Below are 22,191 nucleotides of genomic sequence, written 5' to 3'. Positions count from 1 at the left end.
TGTAGTGTCTTACAAAAACACAGATAATACAAATATGATTTACACATGAGATTGGAACTGTTTGTGTTGTATACTCAAAAACCTAAATACATGTATAGATCTCTTCAGGTTGTTTTCTTTTACAGTAGGATTTCTTAATTTCTTTATTTTAAAATAACCTTTTCAAATGTAGTGATTTTATTCTTTTTTTATTCTTGTTTTTTACCAGAAAAATGGCAAGCAGAATAAAACATCTTTCTACTTTCTAAGTTCTTAATGTGTAATTCTTGATGTGTAGTCTGATAAGTGTTGCTGTAAATAATTTAAACAGCAGTGGCTTTTTCTTTTCAGCATAGAGATAAAAATAGTAGGATTAGGGAATAGTCTCTTCTTGGGAGGTGGAGAGGTGAGGAGGGATAGTTGGTGTGGTACTTACTAGCTGTTAAGATCAGTCAAACCTGCCAAGTGCGTAGTGAAGACTGCATGTTCAGGAAGCCTCACTGAGACTGTAACATCACATCATGCACAGTGGGTCAGAACAAAGGTCCATCATACCCACTGTTCCATATTGGCCAGCAGTGAGTAGGAGATGCTGGGGGAGAATAAAAGCACAGGGTGTTCATGCAGGGGTGCCCTGCCAAAGTGCCTTCCCAGCCTCCGGCTGCCTCCTCTGCGGCTCGGGGCCTTGGAGCTGAAGGTGCTGCCTTTCTGTTCAGACTGAGTAGAAGAAATAGGCCTGCTTGTCTGAAGAGCTCTTCTCAGTTACTGTAAAAAACAGACACAGACAATAATATTACTTCTGTCTAAAATGTAGCTCTAAAGAAGAGAGTGTATCATTCAGTGCTCTGCAATTACTGGGTAGCTGTATGTCCATGTATGCCTTTCTGTATTGCCAGAGGTGCAATTCACACCTGTCTTTTTCAGATGCAGTAGAAAGAGCTCATTGCATGTATTGGGGCTGTTTTCAGTCCCATATATTTTTCTTTTCTTTTTTTTTTTTTTTTTTTTTTTTTTTCAGAGAGTCTCTTCAGGATTGTGTCACTGGTTTCAGCCTGTATGTGCTGCCAATTTTTTACCCCTGTTGCACAGGCTCTCAGAAGACCTCCTGTGTCTGTATCCTGTCTGCCCCATGAATGGGATGTCCCCTTTACCTTTTGGGTTCTAGCCAATGCGGCTCTTGTTTTGTTTTAGCAGCCATGTTTCTTTGTGTATATTATGCACTGCTTGTATCCCACTGCTTTCCCCAAAGACTGTGGTATCTAAGGTTACTGTTTTCTCTGTGGGAGATGAGAAAGCAGAAGCATATCTTCACTGCTTGCCCAAGCAAGCCTGATACAGCCTACGAAGTCTCCATCACAAAATCCTGTGGATATAGCTCTTGTCCACAATAGTGTGGGAGAAGCTTGTGGAATGGGTTGGAGTGTATGTGGGCAGTTCCATAATTTGCCATGTAGTCAAACAATTTGGGATACATGTGCTCAAATTATGGGTTTTGCTGATTTAACATCACCATTTAACCAAGCAGGCTGTTATCAGTTCCTTGCCAGCTGGTGAAACACTAGAAAGAGCCTGTCCAGAATGACATCTCTGTTCAAAGGGTTTGGAAATGCAGTGGAAATGGAGTAACCAAACATGAGTTTTTAAACAACTACAGAAGAAACAAATTGAGATGGGAAAATGTAGCCCAGGTGGAAGTGCATGATAAGATTAGTGGGCTAATCCTGCCTGTGCTCATTTAGCTAGGAAAATGGACTTTGCTGTCTTGGTTTATTATTGCTTAAGGTTCTATTAAACACTGCTAATATTTTTGCTTTTTGGACAGATGAAAGCTGGAGGCAACATTTGTCTCCAGGCAGCAGCAAACAATTAAAAGCTGAATACCCTGTGTGCTCTGGTCTCATCACATCTTACATATAGTTCTCTCCCAGTCCATTTTTCATGGAAGGGTCCATTTTTTGTAGGGTCCATTGATGTCTAGAATACTTGTGGGATTTTTGAACATGGTTAAGATGTGTTGATCAAGAGTTAGTGTGATATGGACTGACATAAATACCACCAGAAATGATAATTTTTCATTTTTCACCTAGACAACACTTGGTTTTGATTTGTTTGATTTTTTTTTTTTTTAAGGGAATGTAGGAAATCAACTAAGGCTCTTCAGTACTGTGCTAATGAACTGGGTAATTGAAATTCTGTCCTGTAGATGCTGTTATCATCCCCATGTATTGAAAAAGTTTGACATCTTGTTGTTTTGGCATTTTGGCCCTACTGGGTTTTGGAAGACCGTGTATGCATGTGACTGTTGAGCTGAGGTGATTTTAGCAAGGAGCTAATTAATCGTATACTCTTGTCTCATTGAATGTTGGCTGGGGAATTCAGAGAAAATAAACTGTCACTAATTTCTTAGGGATATGTAAGGCAACCTGCTCTTTTTAAAATGTTATTGTTCCAGGCTGAGCTAATGAGAAAGATGTCAACTTTTGCAGGAAGCAGTGGGCTCTTAGGGTGTTTTCATCAATGTGGAGGTGTTTTCATAGAACCATACATGAATAGAATATACTGAGCTGGAAGGAACCCACACTGATCATCAGCTCCTGGCCCTGGGCAGGAATTTGCCCCAAGAATCCTCATCATGTGCTTGAGAGCATTATCCAAACACTTCCTGAGTTCTGTCAGGCTGTGACCACTTCCTGGGGAGCCTGTTCCAGTGCCCAATCATCCTCTTGGTTGAAGAGCCTTTTCCTAAATCTCCTGACACAGCTTCATGCCTCCCTGGTCACCAGAGAGAAGAGATCAGTTGTTGATCCTGCCCTTCCCCTCATGAGGAAGCTGCAGACCACAGTGAGGTCTCCTCTCAGTCTCCTCTTCTCCAGGCTGAGCAAACCGTGTGACCTCAGCCACTCTTCATATGGCTTCCCCTCATCCCATCACCATGGGTAGCCCAGATTAAAAAGGTGTGATGGCAAAAACCTGGTGCCCTGCTATGATCCCTGTTAGCTGTTTCCCAGTGAGAAGGGACAAGCTTGGAACTGCAGTAGAAGAAAGGGAAAGGGAGATGATGCTTAGTCAGTAAAATAGTTTTTCTTACTTTAAACTCAAAGAAATGGCCAAAGACTAGATTTTAGTCCCTGCAGTTCTTGTGTCTATTTTTCAGTGACTTTAATTTATGTAAGAGTTCCCAGAGTCAGGACCAGGGGTCTAAACTATTGCAAGACTTTGTTTTGGATTGTATTTCAATGCTTCAGGCTGGAGCGGGCACAGTACTCTGTGGTGCAATTGAAATGAAAATTCAGCAAGGGCCAGAAAAGGAACTCTAGACAGCTGCCTAATTCTTAGCTTAGCCCAGCTCTGTTTGGAACCATTCCACTTCTGGGCTGTTGCACAATCAAAGAAGTGTGCTTAGTTCTAGCATGATGAGTGGGAACTGCTTGCCCTGAGAACCAGGGATGGATCCTTGTCTGCTTTTTATATGGCAGTACTGTGTCCCACTTTCTGGCAAGCTGTTGGAGTGCTGTATCGCTCCAACTATATTGTTGCATGAAACTTACTGTATTGTATTGCATAAAATGTGGGAACAATCACCAGCTTACTACCTTTTGCCAATATTTTAGGGAAGAATGGAGTGCTGATTGATTAGACTCCAGAAGCAATGTGAAGACCCATGTGCAGGCATGTGTGTGAGGCTGTAAATCCCAGTCTCTGAATTCTAGTCAAGCCCTTCAGTTTAGCAGGAAGTCATCTATAAGCCTTTCTTCACTGCTTCCTGTTTGTTACTGTAGGTGATTCTACTCTGGCTGTTATAAATCTAGTCATTTCCCATTAATTGTGTGGGCCATGTCAAAAGCTGGGAGTTCTCAGTCCTGTGAGGTGAGCAGTAACATCTGGGTGTGCTGGAAGAGTACTGCATTTGAGTGTAAAACTAGAGTCATGGCTGGCTGAAAGGAGCACTGCTGCATGTGTGGGAGGAGTTTTAGTTGCCTCTTTTAATTTGGGCAAGCTGCTTCTCCAGCATCTCCCTTTCTGGTTCCAGCATTGCTCTTCCAAACTTCTTTCATGGTGCTGGTGATAGGCAACTGTAGATTGGGTCCTCCTGGACAGAATAGGACAAGGGCAGGTCTACAAGAGGATTGGATCCCTGTTTAATTAAGCTCTGTACTTCCTGCATCTTACTTCTGAGAAAAGCATAAACACATGAGACAGTTCCAAAATTTGACCTCAGTTCATGGATAGGAGATGTAATCAGTGTTGTGGCAAAACTATTCCCCTGTGCAGCGGTCTTACTCCAACAATCCTCTTCATCCTCACATGTGCACTACAGTGCAGTGGAGGTGGTGTTATCTTTAGCAACAGTGATAGGAAAAGTGCCATTTTTCTGGAGTCGTCTTATTTTCATGGTCTTAATACTTGTAAACTCATTTGTGGGACCCAAACTGTTGAAAGAAAATAAACTTTGGTGTCCTTACTAGTCCAAGCCTCATTTTCCTACGTTTTGGGCATTGTGCTGTTTTTCAATGTGACTACTGGCTGTGTTGGTGCTTGCCCATTTCTGTACTGCAAATTAGATTTCACTTTTGGTTTCCATGAGAAAGTGCACAGGGCATGCCCTGCAATTTAATTCAAGCCTGTGATTGCAGAAAGATAGATAAGACAGGCAGGTCCTAGTGAAGAGACCATTAAGTAAAATGGCCAGATGCTTTAAGTTTGTTGAAACCCAGAGCAAGAAGTGCTTGAGATCACTCAAACTTTGGAAAGGTGCCATGTTCTGCAGCCATATAGTCAGGGAGTACAGGAAGGGCCCACTGGCACGTATATGTCACTTTGTACCTTTAACAGATACTGTTCCAGGCTGCTTGAAAACTCAGGAAAATCATCATCCCTACAAGTGTTTGTCACTGATAGCTCTCCAGGCAAACATGCTAAAGTTTTAATTTCAGTAAGTCAACAGTGGTAGCTGGAATTGTGTTCTACACTGGCCTTGATTTCCATAGCTCCCAACAGCTTAAGGTTCTAAGAGCAGCAATAAAAGAAAAAACCAGGAAAAGGTAATATTAATTAAATGTAAATTGTGCAGGTAGCTGATGTACTGAAAAGCAGCAGAGCCTAATTAGTAACCACAAACACGTTGGAGGCTGCTTTGTGAATGCCTAGTCAGCCTCACCACAGCAGGCCTATGATTTTAATTTTAAGGACATGAAATATTTAAAAGTATCTAAGTATGTAAGAACTAAAAGACTTCTTTTCTTTATTTTAGGTGATACTGTCACTATTGGAGATGTGTCTTTTAAACTCAAAACACCGAAGAACCCAGAACTTGTTCCACAGAACTACAGTAAGGATCTGCTTTCCTTTTGAAGGACTTTCAAGGCTTTGTTAAAAAAATTTCTATTCACTCAGTCACCTCCCTGACTTTATTGAAATTATCTAAGGAATATGTTTTGAAGAAGCATGCAGTTTGGGGTAGGCTGTCTTTGCTTAGTTCATTATCTCTGGTTCAGCTGGTTGTATAGGAGTCTTAACTTTGAATATAACTTATCCCATTAGTCAATGGGACAGCAAGAGAATCATTTGTGTATGTTTAATTTTTTGTAAAAAAAGGTTCTTATCCAGTAATTACTTCTAAACATAATCTCAAATTGTATAGTCATTAAACTGTGGCCATTTAGAATTACCATTCAATTGTGATATGATTATACATCCTAGCAGTTTGCACATGTATGGTGTTTTTTTGCTGTGATATTTAGTATTCCCAGGTTATCACATAATTGTTGTCAGCAAACATACAGGTCTTTGTGATCCATCAAGGTAATGAGAAGTCAGTTGCATAGTCATGAAAAACGCTGTCAAATGGAAAATATGCAGACAATAATGCACATTAACAACGTGCACACATGTGCCTAAAATTGATTCACACTATCTTTTGATACCTTATTACAGACATCACTGGTTTGCAGCCATTCTTATTTCCTGGCTGTTGATAGACAATACATGCTTTTTGAGCTTTTCCTTTTGCATCATGGATCACAAGTGAATCACGTTTGCATTGTGGCTTTTCTCAGTAACAGGCCAGATATTTCCTGAAGATCCAAAATGATCACTTGCCATTTGTTCAGAACTTTCATATTTAGGCTGCTGGATATCTAGAACTCAAGTTAAAAAACATCCACTAACAACTGATTTTTCCACTCAGATAAATTTGCAGACCAAAACCAAGCACCATACCATTCTAAACGGGTATGCAAGTCTTACACGACTGTTTACACAGAGACAAGCACTGAGAACTCCTAATGACTGTCATTGCACAGTTCTGCAGGTGGAAAGTGGGTGTAATCATTGACTTCAAGTGAATTTGCTTTCCAGGATTGTCTCTAAATTCATTACATGGTATTTTGAATCAAGAAAACTCCTGGGGCACTGGTCTTTTTGTTTGTTTTGTTTTGTTTATTTTTCAGGAGGATAGCATTGATAATATCAACAATAGACTTGGCACTGCACAGCTGACAATATAAAAATTTATATTGTTTTCTTAGGTAATAGTGCTGCAGTTGATCAGATAGGCTTTAGGTGGTCCTGCTTGAGCAGGAAGGTTGGACAAGCTGACATCAAGAGGTCCCTTCCAACCTCAACTATTCTGTGTTTCTGTGATTCCTGATTTTGTAATAACTGGGATAGTAGACTCAATACTGACATGTTTAGATAATTGTTTCTTAGCTCTGTTTTGTCACACAACATTTTGTCTGAAATATTTTCCCTTGGAAAGGTGTAGCAGAAATACAGAAACATAGAACAGTTTGGTTGAAGGTTACATTTAAAGGTCATTTAGTCCAACCCCCACTGCAAAGAGCAGGGACATCTTCAGCTAGATCAAGTTGTTGAGGGGGCGATACTAAGGAGAAGATTTTATTTGCTTTGACTATTTAACTGGTGTGAAATCTGCCAGTAGTCTGATGGGCCAGATCACTGATCTGCATCTGGACTGTGGGCTGATGAGGTCTCATAACTCAGTAGGCATCACACTGTCACTTTCCTACCAGGTGATCTAAGGTACTGAAAATTTCCAGTGTCCTGTGCCAGCCCTTGTTACAGGGTAGCCCATGAGGAAAGGGTTTCTGTTTTAGACTGTAATGACACATCCCATTCCTCGTGAGTTCCCTGGGATTGCAGCCAAACAGTTGAGAAATGTTGCACAGTATTATTACTTTTTACAGCTCCTTAAATAATAGATTTTTGCTTTTCACTGTTTATTTTGTATGCCTCTTCTCTCATTTTGCATCAAGGACATCAGTTATCTATGCTAATCCGTGTTCCTTATTTATAATTTTGGTAGATTAATTTGCTTGCTCATTTTCTGTGCTGTACCAAGTGTGTTAATTATAACAATGCTTTACCAATGCATTTCACTATTCCAATTTACCAGTACTTTTTCACTATTACACATTTTGTTCAACCTGCTCTTTTCATCAAGTTAAATGTTAGCTCTAAGTTACTCTAACATCTCTTTCAGTTCTTTGGACCGAGAAGGTAAGAGAATTATGAAAGCATTTGGGGGAATCAAAGGAGAGATTTTTCTGTTTAATGACTATAAGAAAAAGTGGCTGAAAACTGATACTGAAAAAGTTATTAAGCATGGAACTGTATAGAATAATGAGATCTTTCCTAAAATCTGATACCATGTAATAATGTTTTTGTTACTAAGATAAGTCTGATACCAAGTAACAGTAACACTTATTAGAACGTGTATTATTAGTAGTTTCTTTCTTTAAAAAAAATAATAATTGTGACTAAAAGGAGCCTGTGTCACCCTTAGGTACTGTTGTTACTTAGTAGTCCTGTACTGTAAGTAGGCTTACTTAAGGTACAAAATTTTACTTCTAAACCTAAGTATCAAATGAGTTAAAATTAAGTAAGGTGGAATACTAAGGTATTTCATAGAAGAAAATTTATTTCAAATACTTGAGTGCAGTTTCTTTGTCTATTTAAACTTAGGAATTTTTTAACTCTTAGTGTTTAAGTTCTTTGGTTATCTTACTATGGAGAACAAAGATATATTCCTGCAGTGGAGTTAAGTAGATTGTATTGACTTCAAGTTGATTATCATCTTGTGAGATATTTAGAGAGTGTATGTGCATTACTTAACAGATTCTTTTCTTCTTTTATGAATACGTCTGTTTTTGCTGTATGAATGACTGCTGTAGATACAAGTTATTTTGGTATAAATCAAATGGAATTGCATGTTTATACTAATTTATAAACTAAAATATCACATATTTTGAAAATTTTAGTAATTAATATTAAATTAAGAATGTACTTACATGATTTCTTTTAAACTAAGACTAGAAATAATTTAATCATTTGCTTAAGTGGGAAATATCCCTGAGAAGGTCTCTGCCATTGCAGTGTTTGTAGTGGAGTAAGAACTAGGAGGAAGGAATTGAAGCAATTGCAGTTCATTTACTAGTATTGCATATGATATTGTTTTCTAGCTCCTCATTTGTGTGAAGTACAATGTTTCTGCTTTTGTTCTTCTGCCAGATAAAAGCCTTGTTAAAATGTGATGATGTTGAAAGTGCATATCTGTAATTTGCAGCAAATTTTAGGTATATTATAACATATGCTAAACTCAGCATTGTTTTCTAGGCTTGAAAATAGCCTTAAAAATCTGAAAAAATCATAACGTAGTAAAGAATGTAAATGTATTAAGTACCTACAAAAGTTTTCATTTGTTATTTTGTCACATAACTGATAAACTATTTCTTTGTGGTACCAAATTAGACTGATTTTTAGCTTCAGTATTGCACCATATTACATTATGCAGAAATGGATAGGGTAGGTATTGCTGCTTGCCCTATGTTTCCATGTCTTTGCTTTTCAGGTTTTTTGCTAGGTCCTAGCAAGTTCTCTATGAAATGCTCCATTTTTTGTGTTCATGCGAAATATTAATTTGTTTTGCTGTTGTTGGCAAATTGCTTTTTCTTGGAGGACGATAATTAAAGGAACATAAAATCTGAGTTCTTTTTGTAAGTGGCAAGTAAAAATGAGTCATGCACAGGGGAATTTTATTAATGGGATTTCTGTCAACATTGTCTGACACGTTCTAGAAAGAGGGCACTTATTTTTGTGCTGCTTGTTCTTTTATCAGTGAAAATAAGCCCTACATTTTAAAAGTCTCACCATGTCTGAAAGCAAGATTGTTTCTTTAATTATATTTTGTAGAAACTTTGTATGACTTTCTGTGATAGTTTAGATCTAAAATTGAATTGCAAGAGTGCACTCTTTTTTTTTAGGGGGTGGTTCATGGCAGTGTACTGCTTTCCTTAATGGTTTCTGGATATGTTATGAAAATGACAATGTACTTGACATTTTAGCTATTTATTAATCTTGACAAAACGATTCCCAACAAAGCTCTTCCAGGACATTTTGTTCAATGATGGCAAATCCTCGTTAGGGCAGGAAAAGGGGATGTTCTTCTGCAACAGGGCTTTGCTGCTCTGTGAAGGTGCGAGTGCATTCAAGTGAGTTTACATGCAGCTGCATTGAATTGTGGAAGATTAATTTCAGTGTCGTTCTTGCCATATGTCCTCAATCTGAGCACCCCCCCAGTGTGTGATCAGAAGTGATATGTGTGCATACAAGGGATTAAGTTATTAATTTAGTTCGGGGTTTTTTCAGTTGAAATATATGAAACAGTAATTATTGTGAGGAATTCAAGTAGAATGTTTGTGTGTGTAATAATCTCTGTCCTCACAGGATCATGTGCCACATATTGAAGTTGGGACTGATGTATGTTCAGTTTTTGGTTTCAGTAGGCTCAGCTTTTCACTGGAATGTGTGCTTGTTCTTTTTTGTGTTAACTTTACATCTGAGTGTCAGCATGTAACACTTTCTAGAGACCAGTTGTATTGCAGGATGACTGTAATTTCATGCTAACAAACACTTCATTCATTACATTTCTTCATTCCTAGCCTCAGGGAAGGTGTCTGCTGTCAGAGATGATTTCAACAGTTTGAGTTTTCATGTAGGCTTCCAGCTGTTCTGCTGTTTGGGTGTTACCACCCAATCCAGAATCTGAAATAGTGGGCTTTTTGTCAGTAGAGCTCTGGATGTTTTACATTCTTGTCCCTAGTTTGTCTGTACTGAGTGAGGCATAGGAAAACATGGGAAGATGGAAACCTAAAGAGAAGGTCTGGATGGAGCTCAGGGAGTTGTCTCCAACTGTTCCTTGTGCTTCAAAGTGAGGTCAGTTGAATCTGAACCACTCCTGAGAGGTGTTTGTCCTCCTTGTTCTTAAAATGTACTCATAATGTAGATTTCAGAACTTCTCTGCACACTTTGCTCCAGTAATTAAGGATTCTTTTGTGAAAAAAGCTTGTTGGAATGTTTCATTTAAGTTTTTTTGGGCACACTTTTAGTTGCCAGGGGTTTATTCTATCTAGCATAGCCTTGATGCAGAGAACTTTTTTTCTTCATGGTGGTTCTGTCTTGGATATTGAAAAACAGTTATTTCCCTCCTAGACTCAATTCAAATATCTTATGAAAATTTTTCTTGGTTTTTATCCTAGATTCTCTCATACATTTTGATGCTGGCCTGAGCTGTTGTGCTCAAAAGCAGATGCACTATGTCCCTCCAGTTGGAGTATGAGCTATGGATAACTGCTCTGACTATGTATTTTTCTGAGTAGTACATCCAGATAGGAGTAGTTTCACTTATTCCTTGTTTGTGTCACAGGGAGAAACTTAGTTTTCAGAATCCCATTCAGGGTTTCTTCCAGAAAGCTATTTGGTTTTACATGTTTCCTTTATATTATCTTTTAATTTCTACTGAGATGGAGAATATGATTTATCTGTGTAGAACTAACACCTTCCTGTGAAGTAATCAACTCAGAGGAATTGATAAATGATCTTACAGTCTCATTCAGGAAGTTTGAATTGAGAATTCTCATTCAAGTCTCATTCCCCCTTTCTAAGCCCCTGCAAAAACTTGTTTCCTTAACACCGCAAGACCAAAAATTTTTGGAATGAAGAGTGTTCCCATGAAATATTTATGAGGAAAAATAGTATTCCAGTGAAAACTGTCTGTGATGTAACCACATTATGAGACTGAGAACTCTTTGGGTTCTATGCATCAGCATTAAATGGGAAGAGCAGCAATGTTTTATTTGCTAAATGGCCGCAGCTGAAAGCACACCACATTGCAGTGCCTCCCTCTCTACCTTGGCCGTGCTGCCTCCTTCACCCTGTCCTGGCCAACTCACTCTTTTTCCTCGTCCCCCAGGCTGAGCAAGCTGTGAAGTAAGTCTCAGTGAGCTCATTTTAAATGAAAAATTCCCTTTTTGAAAGGTCTTTATGTTTTTAGACAAAGACCTCCTTCCTTGTCCCTTCTCCCTTAGCTGTTTTACAGGTGCTGCTCCCTGTGTTGGAGGTACTGCAGACAGCCATGGACAGCCACAGGACCGCTTGGTATTCAGATGGGAGGGACATCTTGCTCCTGTCATTAAGTTTTAGCTCTCCTGAAACAAGGAGCCATTTTCAGACTTGGAGCGTGCCTTGTAGTGAAAGTTCAGGGTATACAGAGGTGTTTTTTATTCTGCTGAAATTATGTATGTTGATGTTTTCTAAGTGCCTGTTGGTTATTATGAGAGCAGCCAGAGTCTTTTCTTTCAGGGACAGGAGTTCTGCTGTATTTTGTACCACATCTGGAACGAGTGTTCTTAGTTTACCTAACTGTCTGAACAGTGGGAAGAGTTACACATCTCCTTCATTTATGGGATTTCTTCTGTAGGTGGGACACAAGGACTTGCCAGCAGATAATGTCTGGTATCTGCAACGAATCTTACAGCTTCAGTGAGTGTGCCAAGAATTCAAGTACGAGTGAACTGGAGTATTTCTGAGGCTAGCATAGCCATTTCAGTCTTGGCTTTATCAAAAGCTGATTTGTGGATCAAACGAGAGCAGCTGCTGTGTTTGCTTCAAAATCTATCTAAAACATTTTCTACTTTTCTTTTTTTTGGGATTTCTCTGTTCAGCTTCAGCTGCTCACTTTACAGAATGTTTGTGCAGATTCTGCTAGGTGCTGTTCTGCTCATCACTTATTACAAATCAATAGAATGCAATTTCTTTTGCTGTCAGTCCTTGGTACAGAGGAATAGCAAATTGTAGCACCAACTACTCTCCTGCATGTGCCAGATGGTGTCTTAGAGAACATACTGCAGAGGCTTGCTATGCACCATCCTGCAGATTAAGAATATAGGGCCTACTATTTAACTGCTGCAAATCAGCAGAGAGGCACTAAACAGATTGTGCAATCCCAGTTTGCATTAGATGCTATCTGACTCATCAGGTAATTAATAGAATTTGTTGTAATATATTTGCTGAATTTGCCCTGTCTTCTGAAAATGTCATAGAAAATTATTATATGGTACTTGTGGTACAGTTGATATATAGCTCTTGAATAGAGAGGATTTTTTTTTCATAAGTCATATTAGAGAAAACCTAAAAGCCTTGCAATGCAGAGAACACAGTACAAGTAGTCCAAAATTATATAAATTAAAAACAAGATATTGTGTATGTGCATCTGAGGTTGCTTTTTGAAAAGCATACTGTGCTTTGGAAACTGCAGCACTGACTGCATGTACAAGAAAATGTTACATTCTTCTAATTTTAAAAAGACAACTGGGAAGGTGAAGTAGGTTTAGTATCTGAACAATGTACAGATATTACATGTTAGAGCTGAAGGAACTGACAAGTGGAAGCTGCTGTCTTGACAGTTCACCATAGGGAATGCTAGCTTGGAACCATTGGCATCATTTGTAACAGACTTTCTTTGAGTGAGTTTGCAGATGTCAATGTGCTACTTTGTGATTGAAAACATGTATTATAATTGATCTAGCTGTAATCTGTTTGTGAGGAGAATGATGTGAATGGAGAAGCAAGGAAGCCTTTTTCTGTGAAATGTATCAATAAGGAACTGTCTTTTGTGACCTTTTCTCAAAAAAAGAGCACTTTCTCAGATATTAAGTTGTAATTTTTATATATTGCTATTGCAGAGTACATTTGGACTGTTTAAACACAATGATAATATAAGTGCCTTTAAATTCCTTAAGGTTTTTCATGGGGATCACATCTAATATTTTACTTTTTTTTTGAATGCTGTGCACTCATGTTCTCTTTTACATGACAGTTTTTCTTGCAGATACTGTGGAACATTCTAAAGTCCTGTTGCTATTTATGGTACTATTTTGAAGTGTGAGCCAAGTTTTTTTTCTTGAGACCATCCTAAAAATGAAAAAGATAGCTGCACATATTAATGAGAATTATGCCAGAGGCATTTGTTGTCAGGCTGTGTCAAAGCTGCTTTTGCTGTGCTTCTAGTGCATAAATTTTGACATGAAAGAGTTCCAAGCTTATTTTTCCACTGCAAGCAAAGTATTTTACTTTTGACATCAGCTATTGTAGAAATACACTAGAGACACATTTGCTTTATCCAGGTAGAAGTAAAATCACTGTGAGATCTGTCCTAAAATTTTAATCATACCTTTAAGATAATACTTTTTCTTTGTGTGGTGCTTTTCAAATTCCCATACCTGTCCAATAGCAAAGTTTGGACACAGCAGTTATTCTGCTGTTATCTATTACCCTTTATTTCCCAAAGAATGTATCTAGTAGGAATTTCCCTAATTTCCTTGAAAATCTTGTAGAAAGGAACATGTTATTCCCTGTGAAGAATTGATTTGCACTTGCCCAGCTGTGTGTGGTACAATGTGCATTGCTTTTGGAATACAGTACTTCAGCAATGAAGAAGGAAACATTTTACATTCATATGATCTCACCATACCATATGTGAAAGCTAATCCTGGACACACTAATGACAGTTGTTCAGAAAACAAAACTGGAAAATAGGGTAAACCTGAAATGTTTGTTTACAATTAGTCTGACAATCCTAATGCATAGATTGCCCACCTGCATGTGTATGCTATTTCTGTTCACATTGGTAGTAAGGATACTGTAAATTTCTCTGGAAGCAGATGATTTCAAATGGATTCCCTGAATGCCAGACCAATGACCAAAACCTTCAGTTAGTTTTTGTTAAAATTTTCCTTAATCTCCCTTATGCTTGAAAAATCGTCCTTGATTCTTACAGTCATTGAATGCTGTTTCTGTAGTCTTACAGAAATGGATTTTAATTGTGGTTTGTGAAGATTCAGCAGCGAACTGTACTCCTTCAGAACTGAGTGGCACTATTGTCTGCTGTCCTTAACTCTGTCCTGCACATACTGGTTCCCCAGTATCAGATGTAACACCAAGGCTTGTTTTTGTAAATGTTGGCTTCTAATTGCACCCAATAGTCACACTGAAAAAAGGTGAATAACCAAGTATTAGTTTGGAGATTTCATGGCCTCTTGCTCCTTTCTTACTGCACTTCAGGATCCCAGTCACTGCCCTTGAGCCTCCAGCTTCAAACCTCATCATTGGTCTTGTCTGACTGTTCTGAAAGCAGCCATACACACCCATGCCTTCATAAATCCCCCTCCTGACTTGCTTATGTTCCCCTTCTCCTCCTGCACTAGTGCTTTTTGCTTGTGGCTGAGAAAGAGCCAGGCTTTGGTGGGGAAGTGTGCGAAGGACTTTTCTGGGGATAGGATGATGTATGGCAATGAGTGTGATGTATGGCTCCTTCAGTGTGCTGCTTCTGCATGATGCTTTCCAGTGCTGCCAACATTTCTATACATGTGATAAAAGTTAACTATCATCAGGTTATTGTTTTTTAAATTAATGCATATAGATATTTCTTAATAGAAGTAAATAGATCTGCTTCCATTTTTTTTAATTGTGATTTTGGAAGCTGTATGGTATAAATGTAGTGATAGGGCAAAGTTTGGGTTTCCTCAGAAATTTAATTCTGTGGCTTATTGTGTCAAAATATAAATAAGAATGCAGTTGTCTTTAAAACATGTAGCAAATTAAGTTTGTCCCTGAACACTAATCCTAGTCTGGTGCAATCTGAGTTTTTTTGGGTTTATTTCAGCTTCACAATTCACAGAAGCATTGGGATATAGGCAGGATAAATATTTTACAAATTATATTTTGTAAACATATTATGTGACTGTATAATGTATTTATATTACATTAACTGATGCTGGGGAGTCCACTCAACCTTGAGTAATAAAAACCAGTTTTTATGTTGATCAGTTTAATGTGAAATACAAATCCACAACCTATTTTTCTGGTTTATGTTGGTTGTTGTTTTTTTGAAGGATGAAGTTGTGCAGAGAAAAAGAAATAGGTAAGATAGATGTATAAAGTTTTATATGTCAGTTAAGTGGTCTGATACAAACTCTGTGTGGAATTCTCTGTTTTTCAGCTGTCCAGATTAGGGCAGTACAGCTTTGTATTTTCATTTTGGAGATAAGCTCAAAGAAAGTGTTGAATGGCCGGGTATCTAACACTTCAAAATTTAATAACGTGCTCTTATCTCTGTGTTTCAAAGTGACAGAGTCTCTGGCCCAGTCTGTAGTCCACCATTTAAGATGGATAATGCAGAAAGATCTTCTTGGCCAAGATGTTTTTCTTATTGGGCCTCCTGGGCCTCTCCGGAGATCGATTGCCATGCAGTACCTGGTGAGTGTGTTGGTTTAAATGTGTTGGAGACATTGTTATTAATGTCAGCCATTCTTTTACTAGACAAATGGTAAAAGGTAGTGCTAGAGAACCTTACAGCAAGCTACTTAGGAAGTAAATCAGTTTTTTCATAAGCGTGCTTTCCAAAGCTCAGTTTTTGTTAAAAGACAAATAGAAAGTACAGACATTTTAATTCATGTTTTTCTGCTTAAACTCCAGGGGAAAAAAAAGAGTTGGAAAACTGTGTTACCATATGCTATCACAAATGGAGAAACAGTTTGTTCTCGGCATTATGTATGTTAGAAGATTAAGATATCTGCCTTGTGCTACAGACAACAAATCGTTTTTGCTTCATTACATAAAAAAAGAAATGAAGGAAAGGATTTGGGAGAGAAGTGTTCTGAGTAACATTTGGGAACAGTTATTCTGAGTGTTTAGAAAGAGTAGATGCGTGTATGATCCTCTCTTGGAATGTGGGAAGGACTTGTCTACAGCCATCTGCATGAACCATGGCAGCACCATGTACAAAATTTCTCATTTAAAAAGTCAGTGCCCTTAAAATGATCGGGGGGTGGGGGATGGGGATGTCTGCCCCAAAAAGTGAGTGGGTAGGACTAGGTCTGCTGTGAGCTGTGTCTGGAATCTGGTTGAGCAGAGGGTACACAAATGGAGGTGTATAAACAGTTGTCATAAAGATCAGGCATTCCTTTAAAAATCAAAATATACTAATTCAAAGGCTACCTCCCTGAGGTAAAGCATAGAGGAGAAAGCTACAAGACTCTGAACTTTGTCAAGGGGAGAAAAGGTTTTTTAATTCAGCAAACCAGATGTGCTACTTGACAGTTTGATGTGTTCCTTAAAATAAATGATAAGAGATTGGAATAACCTAAAAAGAGGACTTGGGAAAACACCTGATATCCAGGGATAGGATATAGAATGTACCTTCTTATTTATGCCACAGACTGTATGCACTTGAGACCTATTAGAAAGGCTGCCGCTTACTGATTCAATGCGAAGCCAAAAAATTATGTGAAGGCTGGTCTTTCCATGTGAGCTGATACATCCTCTGGTGCCTTTAATGAAAATATACAAGCCTGGAAAACTTCTATTTGCTGTTGCTGAAATCTGTTACACAATCCTTCACAGGGCTAATTGTTGAAAAACACTCTTTTTTCCCCCTTTAGTTAAAAGAAAGTGAAACTATATCTACCTGCAACATAAAGGAATTGGTGGCTTTGTAACCCAGTAGGCACTGCAAAAGTGGAAAGAAAATAGTTTTAATTTGGTTTCATATCTTTGCTTTATTTTTTTCATACAGCTGTAGTTGAAAGCTGCCTGTTAAGAGAAGTCTGTTAAATCAATGACATCTTTAATGGAGAAATAAGGACTAAGAGCATTTAATTATGAATCGTTTTCCTAAGCAGAATGCATGATAACCCAGATATGGAAGTAGCAGAAGTACCTGTTGTAAATACATGGGGGAGTTGTTTTTATTCCTTTAAGATTGCAAATTCTAAGCAAATCTCACATTGAATCAAAATAAGAAAAACAATAACCCAAGGGTTATCCTTTCTTTAATAGCCTTTCTTTAATAGCCTAGTTTTACAGATGCAGGGTGCATCTCATTACAGCCAAGGAAAAGAGGATAAGAGTAATACAGTTCATCAGTGTACTGGTAGAGCATGTGCAGGTAATAATCACAGCTACATCACGCTATAAGTGTTAATGAACTGTGAGAGGTGAACATTTCAATCTTTTACAGAAAACTTCTGATTTTTATTTGTGATTTGTAGATGCTGGCTGTTTTTCAGAGTCTGGAACCAGAAGACTAACCTACAGGATGTTACAGATGTTCAATGGAAAGAGTATATAGCTCTTTTAGAATAGGTTTGGGGAAAATAAAAGTTTATTGAGCAGAAATTCAAACCATTTTGTTTGAGGAAGAACACGCTGTTAACATTTTAAAAATAAGAGATACTAGATTTTGTCCAGATTTATTTCAGATCACTGTGCTGCTGCCTAGAGCTTTTTTTGTACAATTATACCATTAGGTGTGTTCTTAAAGTTCAGTAACTCAGGTTATAGTGTTATTTCTGCAATAACTTCAGGCTGTTGTCCTCAGGAGCTGACAAAGCGGGAGGTTGAATATATCGCACTGTCGAGGGACACCACAGAAACCGATCTCAAACAGCGGCGAGAGATCCGGGATGGCAGCGCTTTTTATCTTGACCAGGCAAGTTGCAGTCACACACCACCTAATCATGGTTCACAAGTAGTTTGAAGAAAGTCATGGTTTATATTATGAAAAGTCAATGTGTGGATCGTTGTGTTTCTAATCCAAGTAGAAAGTCCCTTGCACAATAATCTCGTTATTGTCGTAAATGTTATCTTTAATCAAATCTAAAACTACTCTGTCTCTTAAGAGTACTACAGGGTTGATTTAGACAGACCATTTTTGGTAAGAGTAAGGTCCATTCTGTGCAAGTTAGATAAGCACTGCCCTTGCTATTGTCTCTTCCTCAACATTTGCAGTACATTAGGTGTATTCCTGAAATGAATCTTCTGATCAAGTTTAATTGTGAAAGCATCTATTCATGTGTTTAATGACTGCTCTGTGTTGTGAAACCCAAGCACAGTAAAGGAAGACAATTGGGAGATTTGATTTGAAACCTCACTGTTGACCTGGAATAAAATAATGATTTAAACACTCTTGCCATCCATATTGCTCCAGACCAGTAGCTGATTTGGCACAATCACAGAATGACTTGGGTTAGGTAAGATTTCTCTTCATAGGTTATCAGTAGAATGTTTCCTTTCTGATTATGCAGGTAAAATACATACTTCATGTGTAATGTCTGTTTTCGTAGATACCTAAAGTTTTTACAGAAGTTAGGTTTCTGGTTAGATAGGATGGGAGAGTTGCTGTGATGTAGTATGAAATTAAAGGAGTTATCTAAAAGAGTTTTTGGTTGGTGATGCTATAGAGGTTAATGATATCACCATCATAAAGGTATTTCGTGAGAGAAAACCGGAAACTTTGTTCTCTCTTAAAGAAACATTTTTCTTTTTGTTTTTCTTAAATTCCCAGTGATCTCTTTTTCAGCTTCCAAATTTTCAAGAAACCTTAAAGTAGATTTTCTTGAAACCACATTAAATGGCTTTGAACAGTGGAAGATCATCAGAATGAAGAATTAAAAATTATTCTAAATATGTTTTATTTCAGTTACTTCTAGGACTTCAAATTATTTCATTCTTATCTGGAAATGTGAGGATTGCACAACAGGAGATAATTTGAAGCACTGTACTGTGTTTTAGGGCTGTAAATGGCTTCTCATTTACCAGAGGATTAAAGCATTTGTGTAGGTTCTGGGATTAACTCATAGACTATTATCACTTCAACACCTGTCTGCTGTTACGGGCAGCCTTATCCTCACCCTTGGTACAGGATAGTCAAGGCAATTGAGCCATGGTGTAATAGCATTAATTAACTAACATCTGTAAGAGCCACTGCGTCAAGGACGGTAAGAAGCTCACTGAGATGTGAGATGGTCTGTTACTTGCGTATTTGTCTGTAGACTTTGATCCCAGACTTTGATTTGTACAAAGTGAGGCTGTCTCACTCTGTTTAGAGTCATCTCACTCCAGCATGAACACTCTGGGAAGATTTGCTTCTTAAGATCAAGGTCTGAGATGACCACCTTCCTCAGTTGGTTAGGAATTTTCAGTTGAAAGGTTTTTGCCAGAATCCAGCACAGCAGTACTTCAGACGAAGACTTTGCTTTAGCAAGACACCAAAGTACTAAAATCTGTCGGAATCTGTTGCATCTTTGCTGAGCTCATGTTTTACTGATCATATTTATAACCAATGTGTGTTTAAGCTTTGAATGGAACTTAGGAAAATAAATACTTGGTATTTAGATGAACACTTTTAAAATACTGGAAATATGAAAGATGAATCTCCTAGATAATGATGTTCCAGCTGAGGTTTTCTCATCCTGCATTTTTGTTACATGCATAAAATGTGGTACATAGTTATGTTTAGAACCATCATAGTCTAATTATTCCATTCTATTATTGAGCTATAAAATTTTACAGATTACACTGGTGCCTGAATTTCAATGAGTTAATTTAATGATTTTGAGGTTTGCAGATGCTGTACTAATTCAGAGCATTACAGAAGCCTGACAGTACTCTTCTTTAAACTACAAACCATTAACTGAGATCAGTAGGAAGCACAAACAAAATATTCCCTAAAGAGCTTGGATTGCTTCAGTTGACATAGCTGAGACAAAGAAAAGGTGAATTCATGTGAGTGACTGAAGGTAGTAGACTCTCCTTTTCAGATTTTTGTACCATTTCCTTTCTCATGCTTGCTCTTCATGTCACCCCAGAGAAGACAGCAGAGCTTGAAAGTCTGGTTTCCAGGACATCCTGTATCTGAATTCTACAGCTTCAATAAAACTTATCTGTTGTTTAAGATATAGGAGGCTCTTTGTAAGCAAGTCATAATATAGTAATGTAGTTATTTTACACTTTGAATAATAATATACTGTAACAAAATCTGGCATCTTGTGACCAGAAAGAACTTTAATTTAGTGACTCATTGGGTTTGCAGACACAGAAAGGTTTACGAAGTTGTCTCTGAATGACTGTTAAGATATTGTGGTTGTTTATAGCTCCACATTTAATAGTGACAGATTAAGTGCTGTAAATTATTATCTCAGAGGTTTCAAAACATCTGCTATATTTTAATATGAAGTTATGGAATATGATTGCAGATACTTAATTAAAGTATATTGGAGAGGCAGTTCTTTGGAGGCAGTTGTTGAAATTCCATATTGAAGTATATATTGAAAGGCCAACATATCAAATATTCTTGCATATCAGTGTTTCTTAGTACTAGAGTGAATCAAGTGGGAGAGTTGGAGTTAGGTAGTTAGAAGAGATATATGATGAAGGCTGAAAAAAAAGGGGTTTATTTACCTCAGAAATGGATCACTAAAATAAAGGTAAACATTGAACTATCAAATTCACTCCCAATTAAAATAATGTAAAATAATGAATTTATGATGAGATTATGGCGAATTATTTGTTTTAATTCATGTACTGACAGCAGAAAATTTTGTTTGCTTGTCTTTACTTTGGGCCATTAATTTTGGCTTTCAGCTGTTAATTCACTGTTAAAAGCCTCAAAATTCTCATTATTTCTATTACTGAGCTAATTAAGTAACCTATTGGTTTTATTCTCTAATTTATTGCATGGTTTAATTATGTTGTATATCAAGTAATTAGAATTACTTTATATTACATAAGTATTCAAATGGAACCTTCAGATTTTACTTTTATTGATAGAAGACTTGTCTTGCAAAATGGTTTTCTGCCTCTATAAATCTGACAGTTAAGCTGTCAACTTCATTGAGACAGTAAGAAGATTCTAATAGCCTATTGTATTTCCAAAAATTAGGGAACTAGATTTGAGTTTTTTTGTCCTTTTTTTCCCCATTTCTATATAGTTTTGCTTTTTATTTTGTGTGTACAGCTACATAAGTCACATCCCTGGTTTAAATTCTCATTACTGCAGCCTTTTGCATTAGTAATTATTAAATCTAAGGAAATCCTTTACATTATTTTAATGTAGCAGGTGAATTTGGGAGAGCAGCTAATCCACTTTGTTAGTGCTTGAGAGGTGTATTTCTCCAGGATTGTGTTGCAAACTGCATTGTCCAGAATGCCCATTTTTGTTAACTCTTTTTCTTCCACCATTTGCATTAAATGAAGGAAGCTTCCCAAACACAAACCATGTAATAAAGTGCATAGTCTTTTCTGTTCAAGACAGTCACCTGAGGCTGGAATAAGTAGAAAGATGTCATAAGGTTGTGTGCTGAATAGTTGAAAATATGATGTCATGTTTTTGAAGATTTGCTGATTGAGCTGCATCCACTGAGTGGATATATATGCATTTCACTGTCATTTCTGTCTGTACAGAATTAGACTCTGTTTTGCAGTGTCTTTGAACTACGTGAACATACTCATTTTAGTTCAATACTTTTACATCCCTAACTGCTCCAGCATCCTAAGTAATACAATGGCAAAATGTAAAATTGATTGTCAAGATACCAGAAGAATAATCTTCTGACATGGCTTGAAACACTTCATGTAGCAAACAATTAAACACCCAAAGTGACAAAAATTACTTCTTAAACTATTCTGTCTTAAAATGAACATAACATGAAATCCCCTGGAGTAGCACTACTCAGTTTGGATTTTGGCGTCTTTTAATCAAAGCAGATTAAAAAGGGAATTATAAAATAAGATGTGAGATTAATTGAATGAAATTATAATAATATTGGAGAGTGAGATTATAATATTTGAGAGTGTGTGTATGTGCATATGTATGTATGCTTGTGTATACAGATAAAAAACTTTCTATATTTTCTTAAAGACATGTAAGACTGATTCAGCTTTTAACAAAAATTAACCTCTGAGTGAAAATTGTGTGATTCTGTGATTTATGAACTTACTGCCTTGGAGGTGGCAGTGGGTTTTTGATGTGCTGGGAAGTTAGCCATAGCCACATTGTCACAAAGTATAATGTCATGG

At 37.4% G+C, this 22,191-nt stretch overlaps 1 protein-coding gene across 1 annotated transcript in view; it reads left to right on the top strand.

Annotated features, from left to right (window-relative positions):
* Nucleotides 1–22,191, top strand: part of VWA8 (von Willebrand factor A domain containing 8) — a 183,367-nt gene that overhangs the window by 7,427 nt on the left and 153,749 nt on the right. Inside the window, exons 2-4 of the mRNA XM_064714194.1 lie at nt 5,231–5,308; nt 15,461–15,591; nt 17,714–17,824. Of these exons, the coding sequence (XP_064570264.1) occupies nt 5,231–5,308; nt 15,461–15,591; nt 17,714–17,824 (320 nt within the window). The remainder of the gene's footprint in view (nt 1–5,230; nt 5,309–15,460; nt 15,592–17,713; nt 17,825–22,191) is intronic.

The sequence above is a fragment of the Zonotrichia leucophrys genome, chromosome 1 (assembly GCF_028769735.1).
Source record: "Zonotrichia leucophrys gambelii isolate GWCS_2022_RI chromosome 1, RI_Zleu_2.0, whole genome shotgun sequence".
NCBI classification, from domain to species: Eukaryota; Metazoa; Chordata; class Aves; order Passeriformes; family Passerellidae; genus Zonotrichia; species Zonotrichia leucophrys.
Note: the sequence above shows the minus strand (reverse complement) of the source record. Positions and strands in the feature narration are given on the sequence as shown.